This window comes from Misgurnus anguillicaudatus, chromosome 16 (assembly GCF_027580225.2).
Source record: "Misgurnus anguillicaudatus chromosome 16, ASM2758022v2, whole genome shotgun sequence".
In the NCBI taxonomy this organism is placed as follows: domain Eukaryota; kingdom Metazoa; phylum Chordata; class Actinopteri; order Cypriniformes; family Cobitidae; genus Misgurnus; species Misgurnus anguillicaudatus.
The window spans coordinates 35667890-35691622 of record NC_073352.2 but is presented as its reverse complement, the minus strand read 5'-3'; the positions used below and the strand labels follow the sequence as shown (position 1 = coordinate 35691622).

The 23733-nt window shown below is 36.1% G+C and overlaps 1 protein-coding gene across 2 annotated transcripts; it reads left to right on the top strand.

The window, feature by feature from the left end:
• The first annotated feature begins 1133 nt into the window (after window positions 1–1133).
• anxa6 (annexin A6) lies at window positions 1134–23050 on the top strand. 2 transcript variants are annotated; one of them, XM_073854560.1, is made up of 25 exons: window positions 1134–1275; window positions 3125–3176; window positions 6085–6169; window positions 6248–6342; window positions 6423–6536; window positions 7391–7481; window positions 7569–7648; window positions 8659–8715; window positions 9112–9205; window positions 9421–9516; window positions 10221–10279; window positions 10515–10637; window positions 10761–10819; window positions 11304–11382; window positions 12866–12947; window positions 13034–13128; window positions 14879–14998; window positions 15261–15345; window positions 15494–15573; window positions 15652–15705; window positions 15785–15878; window positions 15954–16049; window positions 17346–17404; window positions 17764–17886; window positions 22307–23050. In XM_073854560.1, exons 2-25 carry the CDS (start codon window positions 3168–3170, stop codon window positions 22364–22366), a joined length of 1989 nt encoding a protein of 662 aa, XP_073710661.1. In that variant the 5' UTR covers window positions 1134–1275; window positions 3125–3167; the 3' UTR covers window positions 22367–23050. The 2 variants fall into 2 exon arrangements, with proteins under 2 accessions (XP_073710661.1, XP_073710660.1); XM_073854559.1 differs by having other exon boundaries at window positions 17764–17901.
• Window positions 23051–23733: the final 683 nt, after the last annotated feature.

Sequence of the window (23733 nt, the reverse complement as noted above, 5' to 3'; positions counted from 1 at the left end):
CAGTATTTGGGTTCCCTGGGAGTCAGACCTATGACATTTGCCCCAGATGAGCCACAGAAACATTATTTACTATAGTAAAGTTTAACCTTATGAAAATTAACCATTACAAAAAACATGGTCACTGTAGTAAAACCATGATTACCACAAAATAACCATGTTTTGTAAATAACCATTGGTTTTTAATAATCATAGTTAAACCATGGTTACTGTACACTGTAAAAAATCTGTATAAATTACAGTTTTACTGTCAGCTGTTTGCCAGTAACTTACTGTGAATTTAAATTGATGTTATTCACTGTAAAAAAATAGCTGTAGTTATGCATCTGGTTGCCAGTAACTTACTGTAGAAGATAAAGACTGAAAATGTTTCATGTTCATTTAACTTTGAACAAACTGTTGCCTGTAAATAACATAAATGTAGCTAGTTGCCAGAAATACCCAGTAATACTGTAATTTCTACCCATTTTTTTTACAGTGTACTGTTTTTTTTTCATATGTTGCAATAATGTGTTGCAATTAATTTTCACATTTGTGACTTTATTACTCCTGTAAAACAAAAGAGGCCTGTATTAAAGCTGATGACCATAACACAAGCATTCATCTAGTGCTGTTTACAACTAGAGTTGATACTAAAGCTTTAGGTTATGTTTGAATCCAAAGTTAAAGAAAATCCTTGTTGAAGGTTATTTTAGATATTCATTTACTAGTGCTTCACAGTCAGATAGATCATGTATGAAAGTTATTAATATTTCTTAGAAATACACAGATAGCTTTAAAAAGGATGAAACAAGACAAAACAATTAATCACTGTATATGAAAAAGTGGAGAATAATGTATAACATTAACTTCACAAATAGTTATCTGGAAGTGATGGAGAGGTCCTGTAGATGTAGTTCATGGGTTCGAACCCCAGGGGACCACATACTGATAACACTGAATGCACATTTTACGTAAATATCTTTACGCGTTCACATTTAACATAAACCAGACTCGGTGTGTGCTGCATTTATGATGACAGGATGAGATGCAGTGATATTACTGCCTGGGAAAAAACGAGCGACTTGTAGAAATCATGTGATCTCTTGATAGTAAAGTCATGCTACAGATATTTCACGTCACGTTGGGGAAGTGTGTATTACGTCACAGCTAAGTTAAATAGTGAGAGCGCAGTTGAACGCGCCGCGTGCGTTGCGTCACTCAGAGGAGAACAGCTGATACCTCAGTAAAAAACCATCGACAAACAGATAACGGACCACTGTCAACCGTGTTTGTAAGGTAAAACATTTCAATCACATGCTCTTCATGTCGTTTATTGGTTTTAAATGTTTATTAACGCGCTTTATTGACAGCAATGCGACGTTTTACGCGTGACAATGCGACACCGCGAGTTATCACTTTAATAACACGAGCATGAACAGAGACACAAGCCAGTTCTTTTCAACTATTACAAAACTTTTATACACACTCAATTCTATAGAAAACATATGCATGATGATATATAATATGAAATGTATATTAAAAACAAAGGCTTTAAGATCAGGATTGCATTAAGTGTCTTTCTGTGTTAATATCTTATCGGATGACAAAGATTTTCATTCATTTTGTAGTTAAGTGTAGAGTATGATATATATTTGACTGGGTGGGGCTGTGTGGATGTCTTTCACAGACCTTGGATGTATTCCTGACTCATGACTATTTTTGGACTTCACTGGCACACGGGTTTAAAATCTCAATGCTACGAAGCTTTAAGTTTTTCCAATGTAAACCCTGATGCTGAATCCACAAAGTAGAAAATCAATAAGGCTTAGTCAGGATATTTAACATGTGAATGGTCATTGTGCTAAACAGACTGCAGATTCATGTTTGGCATTATAACATTCCTCCATCTTCTCTCTCAGAGTTTCTTATTTGCCTGATGTCGAGTGAATGAAGGTCTTTCTAGTGTTGTATACAGTAAGTCTGTAGTTAGTTAATATAACATGTGGAAAATATAACAGTCAACCTCATATAAGAAGACTTTTGTCTCAGCCTACAAGATTTAAAAATGGTTAGAACTGAAAGGAGTTGAATTTTCTAGCAACCTCGTTTTTTCCCCCTTTATTTTATTTGAAACAACTAAACACATTAGACTTTAGTTAACCCATGAACCGGATATTGGTGACCCTGGACCACAAAATAACTCATAAGGATCAATGTTTGGTAGGTGAATACAATTTTGGCTAGGGGTGCATTGGTTAGAGACAACACATGTTGTCTAAACATTATCTATACTAGTTTATGTTGGTTATATTGACACTTTTGCATATGTGTAGCAAGTACAGTATGTGCCCAAAACACAAATGTATAATGTTATGGTTTTGTGTTAAAGGAATAGTTTACTTGCTCTCATGTTGTTACAAACCTGTATAAATGTCTTTGTTCTGATGAACAGGAAAGAAGATAGTTTAAGAAATGTTTGTAACTGAACCGATTATAAGCCCCATTGACTTCCATAGTAGGAAGAAAGAATACTATGAAAGGGAATGAGGGTCATGAATGCTTTGGTTACCAACATTTCTCAAACTGTTCATCAAAACAAAAAACAGGGACATTTATACAGGTTTGTAGCAACATGAGAGTGAGAAAATGCTTTACAGACATTACACTTTGGTGTAAACTATCAATATAAGTGCTTCTCATTCATTCTCATTTAAATAAGCTGAATAAATAAGCTTTACATTGATGTATGTTTTTTTGGGATAGGACAATATTTGGCCAAGATATGACTTTGAAAATCTGGAATCTGAGGATGCAAAAAAGTCTAAATATTGATTAAATCACCTTTAAAGTTTTCCAAATGAAGTCAATAGCAACACATATAACTAATGATAAATACATTTTTGATATTTACGGTAGTAAATTTATAAAATATCTTCATGAAACATGATCTTTACTTAACATCCTATAATTCTTAATAAATAATCCTTAAAATCAATAATTTTGACTCATACAATGTATTGTTGGCTATTGCTTCAGATATACCCGTGCTACTTAAGACTAGTTATAGTTTATAGACTAGTTTGTAACTGCTTTGATAACTAAACTGTGTAAAAACATGTTTCTGACTATTGTTTTTTCCTTCCAGGTTTAAGATTATCATTCCATTGACAAACCGTAGCTGATCAAAGATGGGAAAGGTAAACTATATACATCCAGCAATGTCTTTCATGTTTAATATTGATAAATGATGCAGTTAGATCTCTTGCTGTATGTGTTGTGCATATATGTTCAGCATGGCTCAGAAAGACACAATCATGAATGGTAATGAATCTGTTTTGTCATCTATTGTAATGCAGACAGTGTAGGATGTCAGGGGTGTCTGTTTGAAATTTAAGAGGTCAATGAATTACTCATTAAAAATGTGATCTGTTCATGACAATAGCAGGCATAATATTTAATTATTTATTTTTAAAAACACATTTTAATATTTATTTGTTTCCTTGAGATTCTCAATGACAGCTTACAGTGAGACTCCACAGAAAGTGAAAGGGACACAAAATGTTTCTCATAACAGAGTAAAAATACAGATGGCCGGATGTTTGTTTGCTTTTATGATTGTTGCTAAGGGTCTGACATCTGTTGTGTTGAGTGATAGCTGTAGCTGCAGGTCTTCATCATATACACAGATGCATACTGACGCTGGACTCTGAATCTGTGCCATTACTTTAAGAAGAGAGAGACAGACACTGAGCAGAGGTGCACAGTCATGAAGCATTTATACATTGTCAGATGTGGGGTCTGCTGCTATCTAGAAGGGAATGTGACCCCTGTAGATTCAATAGGAATGAAAGTATAAGGTTACAGACAGTTTGGTTTAAGTTACATGCAAGCTTTCTCTCTCACAAACAAACACACGCATGCACGCACACATGCACACAAGCACACAAACACATAAACACACGCACGCACCCACACTCACGCACGCGCACACGCACACACACACACACACACACACACACACACACACACACACACACACACACACATGCACGCACACATGCACACACAAACGCGCACGCACGCACGCACGCACACACACACACACACACACACACACACACACACACACACACACACACACACACTGGCTTTTGGTGCTGACCATAACACAACTGGTGCATTGACAGGTGTCAGCTGTCCACTAAAGTCCCACCATACTCTCATGAGAAGCACTAGATAAGTGAGAGTCTGATTGTTGGTGTAATGTTTCATTTTGGGAACATATGAAGATATGTAGTCTGTCCCACCCAGCAACAACTCAGATAATCCAGAGTCTGATATAACAGATGTCACTTTAGTTATTTGTCCAGTAAAATCTTAAACTTCTTTTCTAAACTCTAAACTGCCTTTAAATATGATTTGGTGTTGTTGGGCTTGTGTAAAAATAGCACTTATGTTTCCCAGTAGTGTAAACAGACAACTTTACAGTGACTGGAAGTGTAAATCAGCTATTATTACATATTGAGACTGAACCCCCCAGTCACATTAGCTACAAGAGACAGAGACAGAGCGACAGGCTACCATTCATTTTCAATGGAAGTGGCCGTTTGTCAGCGACAAGCGACGAGCTCACTGCTGGGTGAGCAAGACGGGGCCAAAATAGACAAGCAGGCTATTTTATGCAAATGCTGAGCGATGGGCCAAAGCGACTGCCAATCGGAGTGAAGAAGCAGCGTGACGTAGGTCTGTGGTCGAGTCTGAGACAATAATTCAAGATGGTGAAAAATGCGTATTTATGTATATATCTGATAAGTTTTATCTCATATAATTCAACATTTTATCTAATATATTTTATTACTTTTATCAAGAAATTAATACTTTTAAATCCAAAAACACTGTTCTTGTAACTTAACAATACCTCTAATGTGACTTTTGATACCGTTTTTAGAAACTAGCCAAGGAACGCCCATCAAGCGAGTGCGTGTCGCTTGGTGTCGCTCACTTTTGTAGCTAATCTGACTGTAGGGTTAAAGGGATAGTTCACTTTAAAATAAAAATTCTGTCATCATTTACTCATCATCATGTTGTTCTAAACCTGTATGAATTTCTTTTTTACTGATGAACCCAAAATAAGTTATTCTGAGAAATGATGATAAACACACAGCAGATAGTGTCCATTGACTTCCATAGTAGGAATAAAAAAATATGATGGAATTTAATGAGTACTGTCAACTGTGTGCTTACCATCATTTATCAAAATATTTTTTTCATCATTTATCACAATACTTCCAAAATATTTTTTTTCCTACTATAGAAGTCTATGGTCACTATCTGCTGTGTGTTTACCATCATTTCTCAAAACATCTTCTTTTGTGTTCATCAGAAAAAAATTCATACAGATTTACAACAACATGAGGATGAATACATGATGAATTTTCATTTTAAAGTGAACTATCCCTTTAACCTCTCTTTTATTCCATTGACAATTTTTTTGTTTATTTCATTTTATGCATAAGAATCTTTTGAGTTTATGCTTAAAACAATCATACATGGATTAAAGTAGTTTTGTTTTGAGGATGTTTTGTTGTGTAGTTTGTAAATGGTCTGTAAACTTCACTCTTTTATTCAGACTTAACTTTTTATCATTAGCCTACATCAAGCCATGACCTTAGCAGTGTTATGTTATGTTATATCTTATATGTTATATGTTATGCTGTGTTATGTTATGTTATGTTATGTTATGTTATGTTATGTTGTGTTGTGTTGTGTTGTGTTGTGTTGTGTTGTGTTGTGTTGTGTTATGTTATGTATGTGCAATGCTCCATCAGTTGAGTTACAGAAAAACTGACTATAAAGTAGTTATATAATAACTGACATGAAGCAGAATTTAGCTTTTTTTCTTTATGATACTGATGAAAACTTTTTGATTACTCACAATCTATCTGGTTTGAGCACATTCAGCCAAGGTCAGAGATAAAAACAACCAAAACATTGATTTACAGTACTGTAAGTGTCTCTCTCTCTCTCTCTCTCTCTCTCTCTCTCTCTCTCTCTCTCTCTCTCTCTCTCTCTCTCTCTCTCTCTCTCTCTCTCTCTCTCTCATAGGAATTCAAAGGCACAGTTAAAGATTACCCTGACTTTGATGCAAACAGTGATGCAGAGTCTCTCTATAATGCCATGAAAGGTTTTGGTGAGTGTTTGTTCAGTATGACAGGTGTGATTTTCTACAGTATATGATCTCATTACATTGTTGTCCTGTGTTTGATAGGAAGTGACAAGCAGACCATCTTAGACTTGATTACATCACGAAGCAACGCTCAGAGACAGGAGATCCGCAGTGCTTACAAATCCCTCTATGGCCAGGTGATTAAATATTCAGAAATGACTTCATAACCAATCAGAGAAAAGCTGATTATAGATTTACACACGTATCAATTCTACAGGATTTAATTGATGACCTTAAATATGAGCTGACGGGGAAGTTTGAACGTCTGATTATTGGTCTGATGAGACCTCCGGCCTATCACGATGCCAAAGAAATCAAGGATGCCATTAAGGTAAAGCAGAACCTACAGTAGATGTTGTGTCATCAGTGCATGTCTGATTGAAAAGTGAGATATTCAAACACCTGCATATAGCATTTCATCATCATTATTATTTTATTATATTTCATTAAATAATAATACAATTTATAGTAAAAAAGGCAACTTATTGTACATGATTCAAAATAACAATGCACAAATAATAATAATAGTAATAAGCACAAATAAAGTAAAAATACTGAAATAAAATAGGCTGTTATTGAAAAATGCATATTTACCTGTAACGTAGTTATTGTTTTTATAAGATTACATTTTCTGTATTTATAAATGAGTTAAAAAGGAGAAGATGATAGATTTCCTCTTGTAAGTATTTCTGTAAGAATTAGTGATAAAGATGAGCTGTGTTATTTACTGCATGTCTTTTCCTTTGAATGTGTTGTGGCTCTGCTATCATTAGGATGCGGTAAGTGATTTTCTTTAATAAACAACTAAGGGACAACTTAAGCTTTTTGTTTATTCTAATCATTCAGTCAATTAGGGCTTTAATAATAGAAACATGAACTGTCTGACTTATCATAATTCAATCAGTATCTATTGAGTTTTAATCTGTTTACCTTTTATTGCATTGACTATTAACTAATACACATTCATATTAGGCTTGACACACCTTTGTAATAATAATAAATACACTGTCCTATGATAATATCATATCACTGTAGTCTATATATTCACTGTTACTGTGAGCCGAGTAACTAAACATCCAGTTTTTCCTCTAGATGATTATACTGTCATATAAGATCTTCAACATAAAAGATTGTTGTGCTGTGAACTAAACTAAGCATTGAATTTTCTTTCTCTTTATTTCAAAGGGAGCAGGAACAGATGAAAAGTGTTTAATTGAAATTCTTGCTTCAAGAACTAATCAACAGATTCATGATCTGGTGGCAGCATATAAAGACGGTGAGTTTAAAGATTTGCTTTCAGGAGGTTTATTGTGATCTGTTTTATATCCTGACGGTGTTACTGTACTGTACCGTGTCTTCATAGCTTATAACAGAGACCTTGAAGAGGATGTTATAGGAGACACATCTGGACATTTTAAGAAGATGCTGGTTGTTTTACTTCAGGTCAGTGAAATATATATGATAATATAATAAAACAGTTTTAATGTTTCTTTCATGGTCCTACTGTACTGTAACAAAAGGTGTTAAATAGCACTAAACGTGGTTCACTGGCTCGTAATCATATGGGAACCATTTTAAGTGCCTTATAGCACCATATTGTGCAACCCAGTATCACGAAATTGCGTGACTATTTCACGCATGGACCGGCGTGGCAGTGTCGCGCTTTGTCGCGTTTGGGCGTGGGCGTGTCGCGCTTTCTGTTTGTGTCGCTGTCGCGTATTGGTTACTCAACTTTTTTGTCCTAGTTTCTTACCATTGTCGCTTCGGTTTAGGGTTAGATTTACATAAAATGACACCCTTACCTAAACAAACTCTAACCCCAACGTCAGGCGACAATTGTTTAAAGTTTAGAAAATATAAAATAATAAGTATTGTATCTTTTTATTTTATAAACCAATACTTAAAGTGACAAATACTTAAAGTGACATATAACACAAGCACCAAATCTAACCCTAAACCGAAGCGACAATGGTTTGAAAATAGGACAAAAAAGTTGAGTAACCAATACGCGACAGTGACACAAACAGAAAGTGTGACATGCTCACGCTCAAACGCGGCAAAGCGTGACATTGTCACGCTGGTCCATGCGTGAAATAGTCACGCAATTTCGTGATATAGGGTTGCATTGTGCTATATAGAACCATATCTGGTGCAATAGTGGTGCTATAACACCCCTGGATGGTTCTTCATAGGTACTTTATAGGTGCTATATGGCACTAAAATTGGTTCCCCTATGATTATGAGCTTTTAGTGATGTTAGCACAGTTTATTTTGAGTGTATGTTGTTTTTTGGTTGATAAAACTTTGCTTTATATTCACTTTTGTTAATATTTTTTACACTTTTTTACTCATCTGTGCATATGAAGCCAGTTTTACAGTATGCAATGTTGTGCTATTAACAGTCTTTGTTTCAGTGGTCATTAATCTGTGTTTAATCTTGATGATGATCTCAGGGGAGCAGAGAGGAAGATGATGTTGTTAGTGAAGATCTTGTCCAGCAGGATGCTCAGGTGAATGTGATTATGGGTTTATGGGATATATTAGACTTCTTATCAATAACTTCACTTAGTTTTCATCAAATTTAAAACAATCCAGTTGCTAAAAGATTTCAGGCCTTTTTTACCCCCAAATGTAAAGTTAGCTGTTCGTAACATTTATTCAGAACAATGAAGGCTTCCATTGTGGTTTACAGGGATATAAATAGTGTATAATGACATGTTTATAATGCTATTAACATCTTAATAAACATACTAAATGGTAGTTTTTCATCGATTAAAGATGTGATGGTTGGGGTTAGGGACTGGGTAGGTTAGGGAAATACAATATACAATTTGTACAGTAGAAAATGCATCGCGTAAACCATGCATACCTGACTGTGTGGGTGTGTGTGTGTTTGCTCACTATAGGACCTGTATGATGCAGGAGAGGCACAATGGGGCACAGATGAAGCCCAATTCATCATGTTGCTGGGAAACCGGAGTGTGACGCACTTACAGTGTGGTATGAGAGATGATACTGTATCTCCTTCACTTTACTGCAGATTAGATTTGATACAGTTTTTAATCATCTGTAATGCAACCAACACAACCTGAGTAAATCTCCTCGATTATGTTATTTTACAAAGTATAACGAATGAAAGTTATTAAGATTGATTGTAATACTAAGATTACACACTAGAAGAAAAGATGATTGAATTCTTCTAATGTATTATTTAGTATTTGATGAATATCAGAAAATCGCTGAGAAGTCGATTGAGGACAGTATTAAGAGCGAGCTGTCAGGAGACTTTGAGAGACTGATGCTCGCTGTCGGTAAGTTTTCATCTAATAATATAACAGAATAAATACAGCAGTGGCCAAAAGTGATGCTCGCCCTATCAGGACCATTCACATCTTGCTTTTTATTTAAACCTATCATTAAAATGTATTCAAGATTGTCTATGCGGTTTTTTGCATATTAGATTAATCCTATTTTCCCCTGATACTCAGTTGTTTGCCCTTCTGCCTAATTTTCTTTAATAAATACCTTTAGAGTTTAATGTTTTCTTCATTTTGTGCCATACTTCTATTATTATGATGTTTTAACTAAACTTGAGTCATTAAAAGCAAATATTATTCAAATATCCCCTCATGGACATTAATCTAGGCCAGTGGTTTTCAAACTGGGCCATGAGATGGTGCCAGGAGGGCCCCAGTTTTATGACATTTTATGAAATAAATGAATTTATCGTTAATTCTGTGTAATTAAACCTAAAAAAATAGGCTACTAAGCAAAAGCATTACTTTTTTGTATAACTTAATGTTTTTTTTATTAAAATGTTGAGTTTTAGAACAGTTTTTTGTCACAAATTTTCTTTGGGGGGCCGCGAAGGAATGCACCGTACACAAGGGGGGGGCTGCACGCTGAAAAAGTTTGGGAACCGCTGTTCTAGGCCAGTGCTGTACAGTTTATGACAGTATAAGTGTATGAAATAAGTATTGTGAGTATCCTCTCCTAATGTGTTTAACTCTTACAGTTCATTGTATCAGGAGTAAACCCATGTTTTTCGCCCAACGCCTTTACAAATCCATGAAGGTAAATACTACTGTAATAATGAAGTAAAGCATATCAAAACTTGTTATTAATATTTGACCCTAAAAACATTAATGCATCAAAGTTTGATTTCACAGTGATTTCAATCTCTGACATGATCTTACTCAGTCAATATTAAAGATATCAAGATGATATTTTCACAGAATGATCTTTACATTATGATTTGAGCTGGGATAACTTCTGTGTCTGTGTGTTTAATCCTCACATGTTTCTGTAGGGTCTGGGTACAGCTGATAACACACTGATTCGTATTATGGTGTCTCGCTGTGAGATCGATATGTTGGACATCAGGGAATGTTTCCGGCTTCGCTATGAGAAATCTCTGTACAACATGATTCAGGTAGTGAATATACTGACCTTATCTCTTCATGGTTTATATTCCTACATAACACATTCATCTACATTTATTTTCATGATATTTTAAACATCTGTGTGTTTGTTCAATATACATTTTTATGTGTAGGATGACACATCTGGAGAATACAAACAGACACTCCTGAAGCTGTGTGGTGGAGATGATGAGTAAGTTTGTCTTTATCTTTAAAACATCTCAGTTTATAGTTGCAGTATCTATGAAAAATCAGCAGGGGGAGATGTTACACCATCATAAAAAGTGAAAATACTTTATCTGTGTTTATAATCTCTAACTATACTTTTCTCTTCATTTTGTGTGAGTCTGTTGCTATCTGGGACAATTTCAAATGTGTGTCAATCAAATAATATAGTTTTGTTAAGAATAATAAGAGTATAGCTTCTTTTGATTCAGTTGTATTACATTTACACACGTATGCTTTTATCCAAAACAGCTTACAGTGCATTTAAGATGTATATTTCTCATTATGTCTTTTGTGTTACTAATGCATTGCACTACTAGTTGAGCTACATTTCACTGGAATCAAGCATTGACTGTAAAGTTTAGTATAATGAAGCCCATCTCTAGCTGCGTTTATTAAGCATTTAGGCCCTGTTACTTACTCAGCAGAGCTGTTTTTTGTTTGTTTGTCAGTATTGCAGGAGAATTTTTCCCTGAGGCAGCACAGATCGCTTATAAGATGTGGGAGATCAGTGCCAGCACCAAGATCCAGGTTTGAATTCCATCAGCGCATGCATCATATTACCCTGACCTGAGGAATAATCCAGTTAAATCAACACACAGTGAAGCTTTTGTCCGGACACAGATGTCATCTGAATGCTCTTCATTTGAACTAATCAGAGTCTTGATTTACTGCCAGTCCCTGTGACACCCTGTTCAGTGTTAAACCATCTCAATAATCTCTGTCTCTACACTGTATGTGTCCTGCTGATGCTGATGCTGATGCTGTGTATGACACTCTTTATATCTCATATCTCTATTTATATGAAAGAATACAAAACATTTCTTTTGTTAGTATTTTTGTCTTGTTTTTTAGTACAAATGTCTGGGGATTCTTAGATTAAGATGTGTTTTCTATGATGAGCAGGGTGACCTGGGAAAATGAGTCTAGTTATTAGATTGTCAGGAACAGTGGTCGAATGAACCCAAATGCAAACGATATCGGGGAGTGAACATAGAACATTTATTTATGAAACAAAAAGCCCACGAGGGGGCAAAACTCAACATTAAACATGATATACAAAACACAGACACAACTTCATTAACAAGACTAAAAACTAAACTAAAGAACAGCATAACAAGGCACGAATGAACACAATGAATCAGCACAAGACAAGAGACAAGAGGAGATTAAATAGGGAAACTTAATGAGGGCAACACAGGTGCAAGGGATGAACTAATAATGAATAATTAACAGGGAGAACAAGGGGGGCGGGGACTAGAGACAAGACACCAGAGGCACATGCCACAATAAACAAGGCATGAGCCTCCACATGAAACAAGAGACTGCCAGAACCCTGCCTTCACTATAAAACATAAATATAAAACAGACTCTCGTGGTCCTGACATGGATAAAATATAAAAAAAAAAAAAACATTTTAAAAAGAATTTGTGCTTAAAACAAGCAAAAGAATATGCCAATAGGGATAAAGGAGGAAAAAATCTTGAAATAAGTTCACTTTTTTTCTAAACACTTAATTCAAGAAAAAGTTTCTTATCCCATTTTCTTGCTTGTATTAAGCACAAATTCGCTTAATGTGATATTTTTTGTCTAAAAACTAGACTTATTTTTTTTTAAGTCATTTTGCTCATCAAGAAAATACATCTTGACTTAAGAATTTTTAGATAAAACTAAAAACAAGTCAGAAATACTTCAGACTACACGATTTTAAGCCTGATTTTGACTTGCTGACCTTTTTTGAGAAATCACAAGCAAATCAGTGCTTGCTCACGCGAGTTACAATCTCACAGTGTGATCTACTGTATCAAAGACACGGTCTAAGAGACTTTATTTGAAAATCTTACAGTCTGAACTCGACATAAGATATATTCCTTTCTCTGATCACTTGTTGGTAATTCTCCATTAATTTACAGATAACGTAAATGAGAGATTAATTTATTTCTGTGAGTGTCGCTCATTTTGTACCAGGAACTTTAAAATATCTGAATAACAACATCTTTATCTCCATCACCAGTTAAGGGGAACAGTGAAACCATGTTCAAATTTCGACCCAGCGAGTGATGCCAAAGCTTTGAGAAAAGCAATGAAGGGTTTTGGTGTGTAAAAACATCAATATTTTGACTTTCATTGAATAACTTATTGAACTTTGAAGAGTAATCTGTGACATCATGTGATTTTTCAGGCACGGATGAAGACGCCATCATTGAAATTGTGACACAAAGAAGCAATAAACAGAGACAGGAGATAAGAAAAACATTTAAATCTCTTTTAGGAAGGGTAAGATACTGTCCTGTAATACTCTTCATAACATCAAACAGAGATTATGACTGGAGATGAGGGATCAATGGCAAATATGAATATTCAACCCAGCTAGCAGAGAAAAGTTCTGTGAATGTTCCTTGAAAGTTCCCAACATTCCCAAAAAAGTTCATTATTTATCCATGCTGGATGCCGGGAGTCCTGGATGAGATTTGTAATTTGTTGAATTTGGTTAATTTTTGTCCAAAAATCCTTATTGACAAACTGCTGTGCGAGTGCTGGATCTTATTTTGACAGAAAATAAACTTTTGATATGTGAGTAAATCAATAAATTAGATGATGATCTTTAACATTATGTTCCAACCACCACAGAATTGCACCATTTTTGTTACATTATCATAACAAATGTGTTTTATAAACACAAAACATCAAACAAACAACAAAACATCAAGTGTCAAGAGTCCAACTGAAACAAACACTGATCACCATAACATTGACTTTAAAGGAATAGTCTACTCATTTTCAATATTAGAATATGTTATTACCTTAACTAAGAATTGTTGATACATCCCTCTATCATCTGTGTGCGTGCACGTAAGTGCTGGAGCGCGCTGCAACGCTTCGATAGCATTTAGCTTAGTTCCATTCATTCAATGGTACCATTTAGAGATAAAGCTAGAAGTGACCAAACACATCAACGTTTTTCCTATTTAAGACGAGTAGTTATACGAGCAAGTTTGGTGGTACAAAATAAAACGTAGCGCTTTTCTAAGCGGATTTAAAAGAGGAACTATATTTTATGGCGTAATAGCAATTTTGAGAGTACTTGGACTCGGCGCAGTAACACCCTCCCTCTCCCATTATGACAGTGAGAAGGGGAGCGGACTTTTCAGGCGAGTCAAAGTACTCCTAAAAGTGCTATTACGCCATAAAATATAGTTCCTCTTTTAAATCTGCTTAGAAAAGCGCTACGTTTTATTTTGTACCACCAAACTTGCTCGTATAACTACTCGTCTTAAATAGGAAAAACGTTGATGTGTTTGGTCACTTCTAGCTTTATCTCTAAATGGTACCATTGAATGAATGGAACTAAGCTAAATGCTATCGAAGCGTCGCAGCGCGCTCCAGCACTTACGTGCACGCACACAGATGATAGAGGGATGTATCAACAATTCTTAGTTAAGGTAATAACATATTTTAATATTGAAAATGAGTAGACTATTCCTTTAAATGAAACAAAACATCAACATCTAAATCTAATATGTGAATTGTGTTTTCTACAGCAATATTTTTACTGATGATGTTTTATAACAGTTTTAAAATAATACAATACAACATTTCTCTATTATTTACATAACAAGCAAAAAACATAGTTTTAAACATTGTGTAAACATGAACTTGTCATAACATTGGTTAGATGGGTAAATAGTAGAATGTAAAATTCCTCTAACGTCAAGACAAACCAGAAACATTGTTGGAACATAAATAACTTTTATGTTTGCAGAATGTTTTTGGTAACATTGGGAACTTTCAAGAAACATCTTTAAAACTTTTCTCTGTTAGCTGTGAAGATGAAGTCTAGTTCAAAACATGTGCAAAATGTAATCTTTGTGTGCTTATTGGTTTTTATACATTTTGTACTTATTGAAATTTTTGTTTTTTGTCAATTAAAACCTATTATAACTATTGATTCAACTATTGACTCAGTTACTATATAAGCCAATGTGTGTTTAGGATTTTTCCAATGTGTGCAATTGTTTTCAATCAGGATCTCATGGCTGACCTAAAATCCGAACTGTCCAAAAACCTGGAGAGGCTCATCCTCGGCCTGATGATGACTCCAGCAGAGTTTGATGCTAAAATGATGAAGAAAGCCATAGAGGGTGCACTGACAGACGTCTGTTTATCTTGATAAGAGCTCCACCTGATACTGTATTTCATGTGTGTGCGTGCATGCGTGTTTATTTATTCAATGTGCTACTACAACTACAGCAAAGGTGATGGGTTTCTATCTGCATAAACAACTTCTGTCATTATGCTGAGCTCAATATGTACAGTATAATATTCAAAGTAATATTTATGTGTATGACATCACACAATTGATAAGCGTACGGTTAAATGAATGTATTTTTTATTGTCAATAGGGTGCAGGCACAGATGAACATGCACTGATTGAGATCTTGGTCACGAGGAGCAACGAGGAGATTCAGGATATGTGTTCTGCCTTTCAGAGCGGTAAAGAAACGTGACTTTATCATGTCCAGCAGGTGGCACCATTTTGTTAGGGCTTAAAAATTCAGGGTCCTGTTATGGCACATTTACTTTATTTGCTTGTGCGCTTTACATTTACCCATGTCTGTATGTTTTAATTTGACTCATACAGCATATAAGACAAGTTTGGAGGATGCCATCGCATCTGACACATCTGGACATTTCAAGCGGGCTCTGATCTCTTTGGCGCAGGTACCGTTCGCCCATATCACATTCAAATGTATACTCTATTGTTGACATATTTGACTTAATGTTGATGGTGGTTATCAGGGAGCTCGTGAGGAGGGTCCAGAGGACAGGGACAAAGTCTTAGAAGATGCCCAGGTGAGTGTGATACAGTATATACTCTACTGTACTTATTGTTAACATAGAGAGGATATAACACATTTTTCTTCTTTGTTAGGGATTGGCAGACGCGTGTAACGCAGACTCGGATGACATGCAGGATAAGATCATGAGTATTCTGTGCACGAGGAGTTTTCCTCACCTGAGGAGAGGTAATGCAAACAAACCCTGCTTTCATACTGTATGCATGTAAAACCTCAGCCAACTTTCATTGTGTACCTCTCCAGTTTTCCAGGAATTTGTGAGGTGCAGCAACAAAGACATTGAACAGGTCATAAAGAAGGAGTTGTCAGGGGATTTTAAAAATGCAATGTTTGCTATTGGTAAGAACCCAATAAAATGACTCTACGGTGGTCAAACAAACTACTTAGACTTCTGCCACACATAATCATGTATTTTTGACATTTCATGAGAGATCAAAACATTATACTAACTAGAATTTATTTTTAAAGATAAAGTCGTTTTAGATTCTTGAAAATGAGGAAAACTCTCTAGTGGTCAAACTACTGTACATTAGAGATGGGAAGATTCCCCAATTCGCTCGGTGCATCGGCATAAAAAGCAAACGATGTAATGCATCGGTTTAAAAACTGTGCATCGGATTCGAATTAGCATTTGCATTGCGATGCATCATTTCTAACTTATACCACGGGTCTGTTGAATGCTGCATTCTGATTGGCTGAGAAATGTTCTATGGGTGTTGATTATTTTTCTGTAAACCGCACACCTAACTTTTCAAATGTCTTAAAAATAGGCACCAGAGCAATGTTTGTGGTAACCGTGGTATAAGCGGAATAATTGACTCCGGTCCTTTGAATTTTTTGAAAATAATGCACACCTGCGGTGTAACGGCACTGCGCTTCGCGTCGTGCCGCATTACCACCTTGGTGTGCATTATTTTCTTATAATTCAATGGCCCGTCGTCAATTATTCCTTACATATTTTGCATTGGTAAAAATAATTATTAGTAGAGGTGCTATACTTTTATTATTTAGAAATTGACCAATATTTTGAGTTTGTTTTCTCCTCTCTAAACTGTTGCTACATGTTGACTTATCACAACACTATGAAAACTGAGGCGTGTCATGACAGTCACATAGCAGTTGGTTTCAAAACCTGCCATAAAACCCAAAAAATACCAAGGCCTGTTTGTTAAATGTGTTATTTTGCAGTCTGAAACACAGAAACTAAAGTAAAGTATCTGTACAATATTAAATTGCATAGCATCAATTTTTATAGCATCTTACTGCATTGAATGACATTTTGTTGAAGCAAATCGAAATCAGACCGCACTGCATTGTATCGCACCGGTAGCTGCTTCATCTTTAATGTGCGGTATCGTAGGCTATGCATGAAGATGCGTGTCTCATCGGCATCAGTTTGGAGATGCACATCCCTACTATACATACATACATACATATATCTACTAAAAATGATATTATCACAATTACAAAATGTGGTGTAAAATTCATATGTGTGGCTTAAGTGTCGTAAGAGTTTCTGGGACCACCGTGTTTAATGTCATTTCATTGCATTGGATTATTTAATGCATTAATGATAATGATAGTTCTGTGTATAAAAACCAACAATAACATATCTATTTCATTGATATTTTCTAGTAAGGAGTGTGAAGAACAGGCCTTCTTATTTTGCTGACCGATTGTACAAAGCCATGAAGGTACAACGATGTAATTCACTCACATGCCTGCCTCCACATCTAGATCTGTCCCAGGAAAAAACCTACACAGCTCATTTTAGAGCAAAATGACATCAGAGTCAACTTTTATAAAGGCAATGCATTATTCACTGACTAAGAACATGCTGTCGTGAGTAAAACCTAGTTTATGGTCTTAGTGTTAATAGGCCAAGCGCAAGAGTTTTGATGACGACGTGCGTCTATCTTTGACTGATTTTCAGGCTTACTAATGAGTCACCGTAATGATGGGCATCGGCACTATTGCTGACATTTTGCTTTGTAAGCATTGTACAGATCAGGCCAGAGTTTCCTTAAAGCACACGGTGTGACTTTCCCCACAGGGCCTGGGAACGGACGACAGGGCTCTCATCCGCATTATGGTGTCCCGCTCTGAGATCGACCTCTTCAACATCCGCAAAGAGTTTAAGGAGACGCACGACGCCACTTTGCACGAATTCATCCAGGTAGAGGCCTTCGTTGTAAGTTTGCATTCATTTTGTCTACGTCTAAGCGTGTGAACGGTGCCATCGAACGTGTTTTAAGCGAGTTGTGTAGATATAGGGTTTTGGGTGGTAATGTAGGCGTTGCACATCCTCTTTTGGTTATGTGAAGGGAACGGAGCGTTCGACAGGTTCCTGTGGTGTACTCGCTCAACTCAGCTGTTTAGGAATTTCCCCTGCATGCTTGACTTCCTCTCGGTTCGATGAATCTGATTGGTGGAGAAAAATGGAGACAGGAAGTGTTTTTTAACAGGTCTATACTGGCTCTGTTGTCAAAACTCCCTTCAAAGATAAAATAACAAACTTTATATATATCATTTATTCATTCATTTTCTGAATACTTATAAATTGAATACTTGTAAATTAAACCAGACGGAAGCATTCATCTATATAACGTTAGTCATTAACAGAAGTTAAATAATCTGTTGATCTCTTATGAAAGCTTACAAGAAACTCACTCTTGTTGCATAATGCAATACATTTTATACAAACTTATTACCGTTATGCAATATCAAAAACTCGCCCATATCTTCATCAGTCCAACCCTACGTAACTTTCTTCTGTGAAATCCATTTTAAGATTCATTTGTAAGAATGATGACAATGAGGTGGATGTACTGTCCTGTTCACATACGCTTCAGCTTACTACCAGTTTTCTTTATTAAAGGGACACTACACTTTGTCCAGCTCCTCTAGAGTTAAACATTTGCATTGTACCGTTTTGGAATCCATTCAGCCGACCTACGGGTCTGGCGCTACCACTTTTAACATAGAGGCTGTTTACACTTGGCATTAACATGCGTTTTTTTGTCGATCGGATCACAAGTGGACGACGTTAATGCCAGGTGTAAACGGTGTCCAAAACATTTGAGCTCGTCCACTTTCAACCACATTCAGAGGTAGTCGAAACCCCTTTCGATCGGATTGCTTTTGCTTGTGTAAACGCACATGTGGTTGAATGTGTTCGAACAGCCACACGGACGGCCTTCTCTCCACCCATTTATCTAATCTGAGGTACTGAACACAATCTTTTCTGACTTCTGGCGCAAGTACACGGTGTACAGCACTATTTTTAGCCCTTTGATTGATAAAACTAAAGCGGCTGATCTCCGCAGCTTTATTTTGCAAGCATGTTAAAGTTGTGCGATCTTATTTCATCAACATGCGCTGAAATATCAGACAAAGCTCTAACATATTATATTACTCCTGCTTGTGTTTAAATGACAGCAGAGAGACTCGCCCACCGTCTCGACAGACCACTCCCTCACAGTATTTAGGACAAAAGCAGTCAAAAGTGGACAAAGAGACAATAATAATAATAATACATTTTATTTAAAGCACCTTTCAAGTCACCCAAGGACACTGTACAGTAAGATAAAATTACGACATAAAAACAACATGACAAAAATATAAAAGCAGATAAAATGACAATAACATAAGTGATAGATACAACAAAGAAAGCAGAATACAAGGGCAGTACATGTACACTATACCCTTAGTAACATAAGTAATACATACAAAAAGAGACAACCTTGGTAATGAAATAAAAATAAAATAGAGAAATTAATATGTGAATTAGAGGAACAAGTAGGAAGGAAGTGGTGCCACTATGAGTATGTAGAAAAAGCAAGAGTGAAAAGATGAGTTTTTAGCACGGATTTAAATGTGGACAATGAAGTGCTTTGCCGTAATGCAAGTGGGAGGGAATTCCAGAGTTTGGGACCAGGCACACTAGAAGCCCTGTCACCCATGGAATGGAGGTGGGAAGTAGGAGTGGATAGGAGATGGGCATCAGCAGAGCGTAGGGTATGTGTTGGTTGGTAAGGGGTCAAGAGGTTTAGGGTAACAGGGTGCAAGATTATGTTGGGCTTTGAAAACAAGAAGGATGATTTTGAATTGAATACGGTAGTGTACAGGCAGCCAATGTAATTGATGGAGGATGGGAGTGATATGTTGCCAGGGCCTGGTATGGGTAAGACTTCTTGCAGCGGAAGTATGTATTGTACATACATGTATTGTATCCAATCTAATCTCTTAGCTGAGACACCAAAGAGCAGGGGATTACAGTAGTCGAGTCTGGAGGTTATGAAAGCATGTATGAGAGTTTCAGCAGTGGAATGATTTAGGGATGGACGAAGTTTCGAAATGTTTTTGAGGAGGAAGAAAGTCGTTTTAGTGATGTATTTGATATGGGAGTCAAAGGAAAGAGTCAATTATGACATTTAGGTTTTTGACTTCACTGGTTGTGGTGGTGAAATAGCCGGGGATGGATAACTGAGATTGTTTGAGTTTTTTTCAGAACAGATGGGGTGGCAATGAGTATGGCTTCGGTTTTGTCAGGATTTAATCTAAGAAAGTTCTGTGTCATCCAGTTGCTTATGGCATCGAGACAAGCGACCAGATTGGAGGGGGGGGGGCGTATGGGAGGGCTTAGTATGAATATAGATTTGAGTGTCGTCAGCATAGCAGTGAAAATTTAAACCATACTGACATAGAATATGACCAAAGGGTAGGATGTAGATGACAAAGAGCAAGGGACCTAGGACAGAACCCTGGGGAACACCATGTGATAGGGGTGACAAAAGAGACGGATTTAACTTGTGATCCGATTGATGAAAACACATCTTAATAACAAGTGTAAACAGCCCCATAGCTCAGCACAATCCCCTGAATCTTAGACCATTAGCATCGCGCCAAAAATAACCAAAGAGTTTGGATATTTTTCCTATTTACTATTTAAGCAATGCTAAAAGTCCTAGTGCCAGACACTTTTTAAAGGGCATCTATTATGGCCTTATTGATGTAATATAAATCTTAGGTGTGACCAGAATGTGTTTGTGAAGTTTTAGCTGAAAATACCCACAAATCATTTATTATAGCATGTCCAAAATGACCCTATTTGGGTGCGAGCAAAAATGCACTGTTTTAATGTTTGTACCTTTAAATGCAAATGAGCCGCAGCTCCTCACTTCCTTACAAACAGACAAAATGGTCTGTTTCAGTTCAAATAGATCTGATTAATATAGTCTGAGACAATAGTATTGTGGACAGAGTACAACTCACTGAGGGTGGAATTATGGTAATGCAGGCCTGTTAGTGGGTGGGGCTTTATCAATGTGACCTCACATTGATAAGTGAATCAAAACGGCATGTCTAATGAGACTGCTTTAATTTAATTGTGATTAAAAACGAGAGGGTGGATTTTTTTCATCGTAGGGTGGTTGCGTTCATGCCAACACACATTTATGTCCAAACACCTTGTAAAATTAGATTTGCATAATAGGTGCCCTTTAATACTGCATACCGAATTTCAGTGAAAGTGATTTCACCATTTAGCTATCCCTCCAAAGCCTTGGGTCAAGAACCTGGGTTTTATTTTTATGACGGCTTAAAATTTAATAAGCAGATAAACGCAGTGGTTAAATCATGTTTTTTTTCAGTCACATCTTTTGCCTAAAGTTAAACCTGTTTTATCTTTTAATAATTTTGAAATATTAATTTAAGCATTTTTAACATCAAGACTTGATTATTGCAATTCACTGTATTACTGGATAAGCCAAACAGCATTTTCCAGATTACAGACTGTACAAAATGCGGCGCAAGACTTCTGACAGGAACTATAAAACTGGGTCCCAGTTGAACATTTTAATTATCAATCATTAGTGTGTATGTTAGATTTAGGTTAAGGATTGGGTAAGGGTCTTCTCAAACTATTATTTCACACTAATGTGAGGGGTAAAAATGATTAGGGTTTGAGTTAAGGGTAATTTGGAGTTTCTTTGATTTAAATGTTGATCCAGTATCACCTTATACTTCACGGCGACCACAGATTTCCTGTATTTTTTACTAGTTATATTGTAATAAAGAGACTGAGAATGAATTATATATGATCATAATGACATTGCAAAAACAACTAATCTAATGTTGACATGGTGATCTCCCAGCAAGCATATGGCTGTTATTTCAGCATCTAGGTTAACTATAGACCTGATATAGTCCAGCTATGAGTAACCTACTTCTAGCCAAAATAAACTTGAATTTGGTTACGTGTGGTTTTTACTAAAATAACTTGTGAGATGTCTGATATTTCATCATCTAAGTCAACAGTGATAACCAGGTGTTTGCTTTCATTTATTTATTACTAAGTTTAGACATCTTTTAAACACCCAATTGTTTTGCAAAAAAATATGCAGCTTTTTTGTCAGATCAACATATATTTTTATGCTACTTAACTTCAAGTTGGAAATTAACTTCAAATTTTAAGTTAATGTCAACTTTTCACAAGCCAAACTTTAAATAGACTTGCAAAACCAAGTTGTTTGGAGTTCATGTTGTATTTTTGTGTACAGCGCAGTACTATAAATCCGTTGTTGTCTCTTTTCCAGGGTGACACATCAGGAGACTATCGTAAAACTCTTCTGATACTCTGTGGAGGTGAAGACTAAAACTCTGTCGCTGTATATTCATGTGTTGTGTTGTGTTGTGTTGTTTATGAGGTGAAATCATCTCTGTGCCCTCTGCCTCTATGTTTATGCCAAAGCTATTGACCTTTGACCTATGCAAAAGCCACACTATGTTCCATGTTCTGCAGTCATTATTTTTTACAGTTTGAAGCCGTATTTGTGGTGTTAACTTAATATAAGTGCTTTATTTGACAGTATTTAAGCCAAAAGTTGATCACCTAAGAAATTTAAGTAGTGATCCTGTTTGAGTTGTGTGTTTTGGTACATGTAAAGAATGGCTGTGGTCAATCTGGCATTATTAAAACTGATGCAGTCCAGTATTTGACTCACCAGGGGATATTTCTCACATCCTTATTTTATTTATCATCGGTCTAGTGGGTCGATTCACTCAGATCAGTCATTAACTGTACTAACATTACACACACAACAGATAAGGAAATTCCCTCCTCTTGCAATCAATGTCATTCTGTTCTCAATAGGAAATGTCTTGTTGTAAATGATACAGATAGGAAATGTGATATTTGATGTTCTTGGTTAATAAAAGATAATGTTTGTTTTTCAAAGCTAACCCTGCATGAGAAAAAAAAACTCATAATAATGGTGATGAAGAGCGAGAGAGAATAAAACTTCACATTACTGTAGCGCTCTGTTTGGTGAACACCCTGATGTTTGACTTCGTTGCTTTTATTGGATTTAAATGCACACCACACCTTCATTAAACATCATGCCATCTAAGAGTTAATCTCTTGTGCTTCACACCAATTTCAATCTTTCTCAGTTTGCAGAGAGTCATGATATTGATGAATTCACCACTTATGACTAGTATTTACTGTATAAAGTCACACTATCAATTCATTATTGTGTCTTCTGCAGATGTGCCTATGCGCGCGTGTGTGTGTGTGTACTATATATACTTGCTTATATGTGTGCGTAAATGCGTTTGTGTGTGTGTGCAAGAGTATTTGTGAGCGCAGCTGTTGTCAAGCCATCTTTAGTTAAAAGAGGAAAGAAAAAAGCTTGTGGGGTTAGGAAATCCCCTGCTGTAGACCAACATCTCAGGCACCATCGATGATGTCTACACGAGCAAAAACAATGTTCAATTTTCAACAAAACATTGAAGTGATGCATGCATGCGAGTGTGTATTTGCAAAAGCAAAGAGAAAACTGTGCTTGCTGCACATATAGATTTGAACCCTATATGTGCAGTTTCTGCAGGAGTGCATGCAGACTGGCATTAAAGACGTTCAAGCATTAGCTTTTAGCACAGTGTATTCCAACTAGTCTTATAACCTGTTGGTATCACTTTATTAACATTTCTAGTTAAGTTTGTTTTAGTTGTGACAAAAACT